The sequence below is a fragment of the Labrus bergylta genome, chromosome 10, assembly GCF_963930695.1.
Source record: "Labrus bergylta chromosome 10, fLabBer1.1, whole genome shotgun sequence".
NCBI lineage: Eukaryota > Metazoa > Chordata > Actinopteri > Labriformes > Labridae > Labrus > Labrus bergylta.
In genome coordinates this window covers 4036826-4049266 of record NC_089204.1, presented here as the reverse complement: position 1 = coordinate 4049266, position 12441 = coordinate 4036826, and the positions used below count along the sequence as shown (strand labels likewise).

The 12441-nt window shown below is 41.4% G+C and overlaps 2 protein-coding genes across 9 annotated transcripts in view; one reads left to right on the top strand and one right to left on the bottom strand.

Annotated features, from left to right (window-relative positions):
• Positions 1–5977, top strand: part of LOC109997504 (stromal membrane-associated protein 1) — a 101012-nt gene extending 95035 nt beyond the window's left edge. For all 8 annotated transcript variants that reach the window (XM_065959201.1, XM_065959202.1, XM_065959200.1 and 5 more), the window contains one exon: positions 1543–5977. In XM_065959201.1, the coding sequence (XP_065815273.1) occupies positions 1543–1689 (147 nt within the window). In that variant the 3' untranslated portion in view covers positions 1690–5977. The remainder of the gene's footprint in view (positions 1–1542) is intronic.
• Positions 5978–5979: 2 nt separating this feature from the next.
• Positions 5980–12441, bottom strand: part of b3gat2 (beta-1,3-glucuronyltransferase 2 (glucuronosyltransferase S)) — a 58886-nt gene continuing 52424 nt past the window's right edge. The window contains exon 4 of the mRNA XM_020654323.3: positions 5980–8034. Coding sequence (XP_020509979.1) covers positions 7948–8034 — 87 coding nt within the window. The 3' untranslated portion in view covers positions 5980–7947. The remainder of the gene's footprint in view (positions 8035–12441) is intronic.

Genomic DNA, 12441 nt, shown 5'->3' with positions numbered 1-12441 from the left:
AGGCAGAGCTTTGTGCATTAATGACCCTCCCCTGTTCATTCTCTCTAAAAGCCCAGGAAGAGCTGCTTTTATCAACTCTCTAATTTTCTTCTTTTTTTTACAACCAAGGTTACTCTGTAATGATATGAAGGGTTTTCTTTTACTCTTAAGTTAGTCATCTCACAGATATTGGTAATCTTCTTTTTAATGTCTGGTTACAACAGTGTATTAAACTAGACCACTGACATCCTGAAATACCCCTTAACAATCAGGATAGTTCTGTATCTCCTTTATCACCAGGTGAACCTCTCCTTGTTCTCCTCTTTCTGTCAGGAGTGGATGGAACCAGTGTTTCCTTTCTCCTTTTTTTTCAAGGAGGGAAAGAACCACAAAATCATCTTCACTGCTTGATCACTCAAATGAACATGAATGATCGCATTGGACTCGGTGTGCAGGGTTTCTGTACACATCAGAAAAAAACAGACTCAGTTTGAAAACTTTTTTTTACATGGATCCAACACATTCGGCCCAATTTTTTTTACGTTTATTTAATGTTCCTATCTAATCATTTAAATGAGTCATTAAAGCTCAAATATATAAATATGACCCAGGTTCTATAATACAGATGTTTCCCTGTAAGTATAGATATGAAGTGGTCTAAGGTATCAGAAGAGGTCGGCATGGTGACCACAAAATAAATATCTCCTGTTTCAGTGAGAGACGTGATCGCTACACTACACATGATTTACTCCAACATGTCAATACTGGGGGGCCGGTCAACACATCCGTCAAAGAGCGTGTGTGTGTGTGTGTGTGTGTGTGTGTGTGTGTGTGTGTGTGTGTGTGTGTGTGTGTGTGTGTGTGTGTGTGTGTGTGTGTGTGTGTGTGTGTGTGTGTGTGTGTGTGTGTGTGTGTGTGTGTGTGTGTGTGTGTGTGTGTGTGTGTGTGTGTGTGTGTGTGTGTGTGTGTGTGTGTGTGTGTGTGTGTGTGTGTGTGTGTGTGTCGGTTTGTGATTGTGTGGTCGCACTCAAAACTGTCGTCAGCATCTTGAAGACTGGGGAGGTTAATGAGAGATCATAAATCAGCACTGACACACACACACACATTGCTGCCTTTGAACATTTAAAATGGGAGGTGGATGATGAGGTGTGCGTGCGTGCGTGTGTGTGTGCGTGTGTGTGCGTGTGTGTGTGCGTGCGTGCGTGCATATTGTGCAAAAGGATGCAATGATGAGTTGAAGAATGAGTGCATGGTTGCATGCATGTCAAGGCTTGGCCAACACACACACACACTCAGCCCCAGCTCTCAGATGACCAGATAAGTGAGTAGCACTGCACCAAAGCACATTCATAATAGATAAGACGGATGGAAGAGAAGGGGGGGCAGAGCAGGTGGATAAAGGAGGATAAAGGAGGTGAAGAGTAGAGGTGGAGGTAAAAAGGAAAAGAAATGGCGGTGGGGGAGTCTGACTAAAGGTTGGAGAGCACCTCCCTCTGCCCTCCTCTTCTGGGATGTCTATTTTTGCTCTGACTGACCCCCCTTCCTCCTTCTTCTCCCCCTCAGATGACCCAGCAGATGTCAGGCATGGCCGTGAGCGGCGGAGTTCCTGTGCCGCCCACTTTCAGCCAGTCAGGGGCCCCCGCGGTGGGTTGGCCCGCAGCTGCACCGGCGGCGTCCGGCCAGACCCTCAGCACTCAGCTGTGGAAGTAACGGGCGGGGCGTCCAGAGGATGAGTAGGGGCAGAACACGGTCATATGAAAAAAAAACAAAATGACTGAAATGTTCTCCTCCATCTCCTCATAGCTCAGAATAATAAAAAAATAAAAAAACACACAAGCTGGGGTAATTTAACTGCCCTTTAAGCCCCCTCCACAATCGCGACACACCTTCACCGTGGTTCCTTTAAAAGATGACATCACACTGGATAGAGTGGAGAAAAAAGGACAGACTGGCAGCTGTTGTTTCTCGTCTTTATTCCTTCTTGATTTCCTTTTAGTGTTGTTGTCTGAAGAAAGAGACAAAATCAGCAGATCGACAGAAAAGAACGCCGCGGGAGTTATAGCTCTAAGTGTCTGCTCTAGTTATATTATATCATTACCAAAATGGATAGTTAGTGAATAGTCTTGCAATACCTACAGTAGATATGGCTATCTTGTGATTGGTCTATGCTACCCTCTTCTCTCCCCCATCTCTCTGCTGTGTATAGTGTAACCCCCCCCCTGCAGGACGAGCAGAGCCTCATAGCAGATAGTCGTCCGAGCAGTACTGTATTTATGTGAATAAGATGTGAACCTTCCACTTTTTTCAGAGCCATAGAACAGTGAGGCTGCTTCAATTCTCGCTGACTTTGTTTTTGTGTTCTCTTCATCATGTGACACACGCACACAGTGGAGTCAGGGTTCTCCTGTTTACTTTAAAGCTGACATTGACTCAGAGCTGCTAAGGCCGGGCTCGGACTACAAAAAGACCTAAAATGAGTGCTGCATAATGCATTTAAAGAGAAACTGCTCAGACCATCTCAAGCATGCATTTACGCTAGAGGACAATAAGATGTGTGCAAAAGGAAGCAGGGTTACCAACTGCCGTGATTGTACATGATCATGTGATCTCACAAGAGAGCAGACTGGCTGCAGTGAGAGAAAACCTAAAGCAGAGAGCTCAGTAGTCCTGGATTGGAGAATTGCAGAGACGAGGTAAACAGGTGTTGTCTATCCTCAAGCAGGAGCTGGAGTAGAGATAACACCTGTTCATTTTCTGTCACCAGTTGTACCAGAAGCCGTTGTTACCATCGGAGACCAGATTTTCTCAAATTTCTGTTTCACAAATTTGGTTTTACAGTAACGTTAAGTTTTCAGTAACACCGCACAAGCACACGGCTATCAGGACATCCTTACAATGTCTCATGCGGAGAAATGTATCAGTGTCCATTATCCTAACATAGTGGACACAATGATGCATTCTATTTAGAAAGACTGAAGTGTTTGGAGGAGGACATGAAGTGTGACTAGTCAATTGAGGGGAAAAAATAAGGGGAGATGTAAAAAGTGAATAATGAATATAAAATTAGATAAATAAAGATGTTTCTCTAAGAAAGGGGTTCCAAATTGAGAAACTTGTTTTGCGACACTGTTTCATCTCCTCCTCCTCTTCTGTCGTTATTTATTTCATTTTTTTTAACTGTACTGCCATTATCGTCCAGATGTTACATTGTGCATATCGAGCCTGTGTGAAATGACCAGGATGGCCTTTCTTAGTTTGAAAGATAAATCCCTCAGATTATCTGGGCCAAACATTGGTGCCCAACACTCCTGTAGACTGAGCCTGGCCTTATGTAGTTGATGTTAACGTATACCCTGATTCACTGAGTTACATAATTCAACCATTTCACTAAAATGATTTAAATGTGTTTCGATCATTAGGTCGACGAGTGTCTCATTAAATACACTCACACACACACCAATGGATAAAAACAGGATATAAGAATATAATGGAACAGTTCTTGATTTACATTTTTGTTTAATTCTAAATATTTGCATTGTGTTTTGTACAATACCTGATCATCTTACCTCCCAGAACATCTGCTCCACTAAAACATCTGCTTGAGGAGACTCCCGGACACAAACTGTGACAAATATGAAGTCTTTAGAAGAAATCAAGGACAAAATATCTGGTTTCTCTTTTGTTTTATCTCCTCTGTAAAAGACTGGAGAAACAAAAAGAAGGTTTTTCTGGATCTTTTCCAGAAACTTCTATGAAGTTACTTTTCTAATCTGTGAAAACAGATGGAAAACAGTCACTTCAAAGACAAATGAAAACCACTTTGAAAACAAGAATTCCCTGCCTTGATTCCCTGCAGGTAGACATTACTTTGCTTATTAGGGTCAAATTCCAATAAACAACTGAACCACTGAAGTATATGCACTAACACTTGCTGTGACTTTAATGTCACTTTAGTAGCTCAGTATCAGTTCTTTGAATATATGGGTCCAGCCCTGTTTCTAATCCTGCCAGCTGCTGCTTATAAACATCCCTAAACTCAAATGTCAAGAATTCCCTTTAAGTCTCAGTAATTTGCTGGGCGGCCCCGGGTTCCCCTGGGTGTCTTTGGGAGCTGTGCTGTGCTGTTTTGATGTCTTTTAAAACCAAACGAGCTGGCTTCACTGGAAACTGTGCTCCGACCCAGTTAAGATGTTCCCTGTTTTTCAAATGAGCCGTTTCTCCAGCGCTCCCCGAGGCAAATTAAAGCTCGACTAGAATCACAGCGGTTTGTCTTTTCTGCACTTTAAATAGCAGAGCAGGTTGTGTATCTCTGGTTCGGTTGTGGTGGTTGAAGAAGAACAGCAGAAATATGCAAACTGTTCCTTCCCGCTGCAGGGCCGAAAAATCTACAATCTTTTTATTTAAATTTTTTTAAATACTGGACCAATGTGACACCCACGATGTTGCTCCCTTCATGTATGACCCTGACGCCGTGTGTTCTGCCATCCACCATGTTTATTGTGCTGTTTTGTTGTGTGCAGTACAAGAGAAGCACAGTTAGTCTGAAGCAAATAAACCTGGATGACCGGGCTGAGCGGGACCTGTATGAAAATTGTGGATGGGTCCACTCCTCGTTTATGTATGTGGAGTCTGAACAGAGGAGCAGGAGAATGTAATGAACATACCTTCACATGCTCTCATCATAAACAGCAGCTTCGTCAGTGGCCCTCAGCTCCAGGAAATGAAGACCGTAGGTACCACTCTAGTGTCAGTTTGGAAGTTAGCAATATTCAATAAACAGCATCTAGTTAGACGTTTACAAGGAACCAGGTTGGACAGTAAAGCTTTCAAAGTATTACTCGTTGAGAGAAATTACACTTTTTATTTTTTTAAATAACGCTGTCTGGTTTAAGTAGGCTTCCCCCCCGCCCTTACCCTTTTGTTTCTTTGCATTGTCTATGTTGTCAGGCAACTTAAACAGCTGTACCAGAACAACATGACGTAACATAACCTATGACTTTAAAGAGAATTTAACTGTTGTTTTTTTTGAACATTTGTATTGGCTATTTGACACAGTTGAAACCAGTTACTTACATTTAAAAGTTTATTACTCGGGCACTCCAGAGTCCGCCAGCTCATTGGAAGTCCCGTCTGATATGTTGTGCCCAGAAGGATGCATCATATTGATTCTTCGTTGGCCGAAAAAAGGATAACACAATTGTCGGCCGTTTTTTGAGAAGCCAATCAAAATGAGACAACCTTCGACACCTAGCTGTGATGTAACGCGTCCACAAATGCGCCCTCTGAAGATGGCATCCCTTGATTTGGGACACATGTTGAATGTTGGATAGGACGAGTCAAACAGCTGAACCCAGATAAAAACACACTGTCATGTAAGCCAATCATTTCAAATTGTAGTGTTCTTTAGAATCAATTCAGATTTTTAAATACCACCTTGATACTCTGATGGAAACCTTCACATTCTTCATACTACTTCATCAGACTTCAACAGCACATCCTAACAATAAGAGGACAGGCTTCAGACATGACGCTTAACGGAAAGCTACAGCGTCTTATTTAGAATGATTTGGCCACTGGCTGAGCTGCTGAGTTTGATAAGTTTTGAAGTGGGAACAAACACACACAGTGTAAGGATCACACTGCCGAGTGCTAGAGCAGAGATTCATGTCCATGTACACAGGTTCCCTCTGCCATGCAATAACTGAAGCACTCTCTCTCTCACACACAGACACACAGTTAGTGTAGCGACACAAAATCACATTCAATAACTCTAAAGTCCTCCAGGTTTATTTCCGATGTGTTTACATTTTCTGGTGCCTAGTACAAGGAAAAAAAAAGTGGTTTCCGTGCATTAAAATAAATATCCAGGTCTGTGTTCATGTTTGTCTAATGACTCTTTAACTGTAAAAGTGCTGTTTGAACTTTGATTAGTTTGCTTCTGTTTTTCTGTTCCAAGTTTTACAAGAGGGTCATTAGAAATAAAGGTTGTTGAATCCTGGATTTCATTCTGTTTTTTTTTTTTTATTTCTCTTTGTTTACATCACACACACACCACACAGTCCCCTCTGAACTTCAGGACAGAAGAAGAAAACAGCTGAGCGTCCTGTCCTGTTGTGCGGTTTACATCCAGTCTGCTCAGTTCATTCCTTTTTATTCCTCTGCTGGCAGGTGTGTTTGCTTGTGTGGTCTTTGTTGTCCGCCCACAGACTCTACATTATTGATGGCAGCTTGTCAGCAGAGATGTCACTTGTTATTTCACATCCTTAGTTTGCAGACCACTTGCAAAATCTGGTCACATACAGGCGGAATGAGAGGATGACAAAGGTAGTTCCAGTTCATTACATACGATCAGTACGCGGTGACGTAATGGATGCATCAATAAATCATTACCACATTAACTCCCAGACACTGAAGTGATTAATCTGAACAGAGAAGAGCAGATCTCTTGTTGGCTTGTTGCAGGTCTGATCCAAAGTGAAGACATGGTGAAGAGGGTGCAAATCCTCCAGGACAAACAGACCTGGTTGACAGGCAGCAAACAGCAGATATCTTACAATTCAATTAGCTCATTTCAATTTATATATATATAGAGAGAGAGAGAGGGAGAGGGTATTTGTAGGGTATAGTTCGAAACCAAAGATTTTGGAACACTTGCACAAAACTCCTGCAGTCACATGTCAAAGTGCCCGTGTGCAAAACACTGAACCCTGAATCCCTCCAGCTGCTATGTGAACAGTACTGTTGGACAGTTTGACACAGCCTCTATCATCAGTGTGTGAATGTTGTATGTAGTCAAAACAGTTCTTTGAGTAGCCAGAAGAACAAGACCAAGAACATTTACCATTCATCATATTTTTATGTGTTTTGGATGTTAAAAATGGTTTGTTTGAATCATAGACTGTAAATGTTAATGGCTGAAGCCTGAGTGACCTCACTCATCTGTTAGTGCAGGGGGCGCTGGAGTCACATCGATGGCGGTCGGTCGCCATGCTGGAAATGCTGTCTCACCCTAACTTTCAGTCAACCAAACGAGTGACTGAGGAGGAACTGCAGGATATTGCACTTCTGCATTGGCTTCATTTTTCAACGCCGGGGGCTGCTGCTTGGTTTGAATGTATGTTCCCATAATAACAGAATAAAAAAACACACTGACAGTGGAAGGCAAATTTAAATGACTGTTTGTCTCTGGAGTTTGCCGTCTTTCACAGAGTGATATAAAGGCATTTTTTTGTTTGATTTTACTATTTTAGCACAAAGGTCTTTCTCTCGAGGGAGGTTAAAGGTTTTCACACATTTAGAATAACAATCTGAGCCTTTTAACGGCAAAAGCAAAAACTTTGATCAGGTTCATTTGCTGCAAAGGATGTTGCAGCCACTACAGCTGTTTTTTTGCAGCTGCTGGCTGAAGAGATCTACTGGAGCAACTCCAAGACTTGTACCAATCAGTCCATTAGAACAAAAGGTGTGTGATAAACAGGGCCCAGAAGAGTAGAGGAAATACTTTGAAATGCAAGGATGTGAAAACATTACAACACTCTCAGATATCTGATCCATGAGACTTCTTTGTACGACGATTATTCCTGTTTCACATTTAATTAGATTGAAGATGAAGTTAATGACATGGCAACTTTTCAATCCAGCAACATGATGTTTCATACATGTATGCTTCTGTTTTTTCTTTTTCTTTTTTACATCAGCAGGCTGTTGAGGGAGGAAATGAGCCGTCCCAGTTGTCCCAGTTTGTAAAAGCATCGTATTCATGCTAGTCCAGTTCTCATAGAGCAGGTTCTGACAGGCCACCAGAAGTCTTGAATCATGCAGCTCCTCAGAATCTGTGTCCGTCATGAACAGATTGTATAACCCCGATAAGGGGAGACAGCAGGGGGCTGTCGTCAGTCTCAGCCAAGAGATGATGGCTCGCAACAATCAGCGTCTGGTTTTGGATCCTCTGCCTGGCACTTCAGGCTCTCACACCTCGATGACCACGGTGTCTTTCCGATGTTTGGGCTCATTTGCGAGGTGCGGCTTCTCTGTGCGAGTGTGCCAAACCAGCACCTGAAAAAGAGGAGAGAGAGAAGAGGGATGAGAAAATGTGCTGACGGTGGAAACACTGGCCTCTAAATAAAGAATGAACAGGCTGTATGCTTGGATAAATACAGCACAGACGCAGGTGGATGGCTCCGCTTCACTGATACTGTGCAACACCAAAAAGACTGAAACTGATATTTTATAGAGTACGTCAGCTGAGACCTGATATGCTGATTTTATCTGACTCTATATTGAATTTCTTTTTAGAAAACAATGAAAAGTGCTTTAAAATCTTAATTATGGTTAATAATGTGTTTTCCTCATTATAAGAACATGACACTCTGTCAGATAGATACCTCAACAGCTGCTGTCAAGTCAAATTTCAATGTGCTTTAAAAGGCAAAACGTGATAGTTCTGTTTAGCATATCATATGCTGTACCTTCACAAACTGAGTGAACAAGAGACAATAACTTCCTCAGCTTCAGGATTAACATTTTGTGATGAATTGCCATTATACAATTAAAGATTGATAGACAAGCAACAATGTTATTAGACATTTTAAATGAAGCTAAGAGTTAGCAACACATATCTGGAGACGAAAACAAAGGCAACCAATACAAAATATTTCCTAATTTCTATAAGTTGTAAACAGTGGGGGGCACTGATGGCCTAGCGGGATAGGTTGCACCGCATGTACAGAGGATAGTCCTTCAAGCGGGTGGCCTGGGGTCAAGTCCCATCTGTGGCTTCTTTCCTCCTTTCTTTCTTTCTCTCTCTCTCTCCTGACTCTCCACTCTATCAACTGTCCTCTCTAATAAAGTCATACAAGCCTGCAATAATCTAATGATTATTTTCCTCATTCATTATTTAATTAAAAGGCGCAGTATGTAACTGATACGTTGCTTTTAAAACTGGTCCTGCCAACCTTTCTGTGTTCTGACCTCTCTCCATTTTTCAAAAGCATCTCCAATATTGATCCTAGTGTGACCAAGTTTCTGCCCATGGAGTTTATTTTTTAGGTCGGGTACAATCACTTCTATCTGAACCAGTTCGCTTGCATCGCTGTAACACCTATTGGATTGCCAACTTCCTGGCAAACCCAGGGGCGTCCAAAACGGCCGTGGAGGGGGTGTCTTAAGACTGCCTATCTTCTCTGGTCCAAACAAATCCAGACGTACTGGCTGCTGCATTGTTGTCAGAGAAGCCAGCACTTCAACATAGCATGTTTCCTTAATGTCTGATCAGAGACTAAGGTTAATTCAGTAGAGATCTTATATTGGTTTTAGAGACTGACATCCTTAAAAAAGTTATCTGTTGTCTGAAGCTCTTGTGAAGTTGTTTTTCCCTTGTTGAAAAGACTCTTTGAGGTAAAGAATCTTTCCTTGATGTTGTTCTGATGAAATATCCGTCAAAAGAAAGACACTGCTGTGTTCTTAGAAACAGAGATTGCATTGTCTCCTGCTGTCGATTTTGACGCTCAGCAGTCAGCCAGGAGGGATCGTCACTCAGAAAGCAGTCTGACACCTCTCGAAATGGATCAAATCAACAGCAGAACACACCTCACTACAGCTGTTTGTGTCTGTGTTTGCAGCCAATTTCACAGCAATATGTCGGTGAGAAAACACTGCCACTGTGCAAAGATTGATATTCTCCTGGAGAGAGCCATGCATTTAATCCCCCGGAGGTTCAGGTGAGGTACTTGGATTAAGCGTGTGTATTTCTTATTTTCTTGGCCAATAGCTAACGAGTTTATAATTCATGTGTGTGTGACATTTCTGTGTCCAAAGCAACGCACACAAGCTCACAGAGGCATGATTTATGTCTGCCCGTGAACACTGCCGGTGTTTCTGGGCTTCTTCAGGTGGAACATGTCACTTTCAGCACACTGGGCTGCTAATTGGCCCACTTTGCATATCTAACGAGGCTAATGTAGCCGCCGCCAAAGCATCAGCCCAGAGCTGTGGGGAAATCATTGCTAAATGTGTGTGAGTCTGTGCACCTGTGTGTGTCTGTGTGTGTCTGTGTGTGTGTGTGTGTGTGTGTGTACCAATTACACAGTCAGAGTGCTCTCCTGGACTCACACACCTCTCTCTCTCTTTCCCCGCCCGCTCTCCATTTTCCTCATTCATCACGCCCACTTTCTCTCTCGTGGCTCTGCTCCTGCTTTTTTTTTTTTTTTTTTAACCTCTCAGTCCTCTCTCCTGCCCCATCTTTTTACTCCTCCCTGAGGCAACGTGGAGACAAAAAGCTTTACCAGGTTAGAGCTTTTCTCCCTTAATAGCATAAAGGGAGGACAGGCCTGTTTCTCTCCATCTAGAGGAGGAAATGTGGAGGAGCAGGGGGGGGGGGGGGGGGGGGTCGGCTACAAAAGTCCGCAATTTCCTTCCAAATAACATCCATCTTCAAACACATGCACTTGAAGTTCAGTGCACCCCAGGTCTTACTTTTGAAGCTTTGTCACCATTCATATCTGTTATGAAAACCTAAAACTAACGTTATTTAATGACGTAGAGCATTCATAACTTTATAATCAGAATTAATTAAATAAATAATAGGGCATTGAAATATCCACTTCTTTTAAGAATAACAACTCTCTTACACTGAAAATCTGTTTTTCTTTATTTTCTTTGTTAAAGAGCCATCATTGATTGAGCCTATGACCTTCCAATGAAAGCTTGCATTATTTGTGATTTCTTTGGTGTTTTAAAATCAGTGTGAGAAAAATCCCAAGCAGAGAGCACTGCCACACATCCTCATTGTCAGCCTTTCATTTAGCTACTGTCTCAATAATAATGACATTAAGTGCAACCCACCATCTATTTATCAATTCAATAAAAAAGTTATTTGTCACGGGGGGGCAATTCAGAGGCACAGGGAGCATAGCATGAAGACAAAAATATGGAGTGAAGACTAAAGAAAATAAATCTAATAAGACATTAACAAAGATAAAGTAGACTAAAGATATTAGTGGACAGTGATCAGACTAACAGCAGGGGACAAATTTAAACAGAGCAAGTAGTCCAATACTTGACTTTAGAGGTGGGAAAGAAATTGATAGCCTTTATGTAAAAATTGAGACTCTTATCTTCTGAGATTTTAAATAGATTCATAACTTCCAAAAATCGATTCATTTTTTTCTTTGGCTAATCAGTCACTCCCTGCTAAATGCTAAAGCTAGCTCTTTAACTCCAAATGGAGCAGCAATAAATTCAGACAGTCTCCAAGATGACTGTAGTAGATCCTGCAGTATGTACTCATTCAAAAATAGACTTTGAATCATGAAGAATTGTTTAGAATCAAAAACAGATTCTGAATCGAGCCATGACCCCAAGAATCAAAATGTCAGACACCCAAAGATTCCCAGTCCTACTTGACTTTATTTCATGTTTGTGCTGGGCTTGTTTGAGTTGTTGTGTTGCATTTATAATGTCCTGGATATACCAAATCTTCCAAACAGCAACATTTCACCAACATTTTAACGAAAACCTTCATGTGCTATTGGGATTATCGGGTTTCTGTTTACACTGCTGTTAGCGTTAGCTTATGGGCCTCAATGCTCCAAAGTGACTGTTAGTGCGAATTTTCATGAATTCATTCATCTTGGTAGTTCTGTTGATATATCATTTAAATCTGTCTACCATCTTAATGTTATTCTTCTTTAGGTGTGTGTAGCTGTAATACAGATGTGTAAGTCGTATCATAGCAGCAGAGCTATATTTGGATTGGAGTCAAGTGTACGTTGTGAGCTGAAAATGAAATGTGATTCTCTGAAATGTCTGACATTTACAAGTGAAGGTACATCTTCTTTCTAACCCATGAGAAGTGTATCCAAAGAGAAAGGAATCTGTTAACAGAATATAAGCAACACTGTTATCATGAAAAGTGTGATGTTGTCTGACCTCGGCCAGATGAATTCTAAGATAATCCACGGTCTGTTTCACGATTTCCTCATTGAACTTTTATAACAGAGAAAAACACCTAACAGTGACAAACTCAAACCTAGCCTTTCAGAAGCTTGATTCAAAGATGTTTTAAAGCATGTTACCGCTTTAAAAATAAAAATATGAAAACTTAAACTAGCATTGTTGTTAGCGCAGTACTTTGCCCAATTGTCATACTATTGTAGATTTTTAAATTCCTGTTTCCTGGACATTTTAAGGACTGCTTTACAACTATTTTTTGTCAACAGCTTTGTTGAAAATCCTAAGAAAATACTTTCAACAGAAGAACAACGTTATATTCAACCAGAGTAGGTCTTAATGGGACAGATCCATTTTTAAATGCACTCATCTTGGTTTAAGGATCAGATCACCCAAACCAGATCTTGTGGTAGCAGAGATGCATTTAGAAACATTAATATAATAAAAAAGAAGTTAAGCTGAAACCTGAGAGTCATTGCAAATGAAATAAGAGAGCAGTAAAGTCTTTTGGTC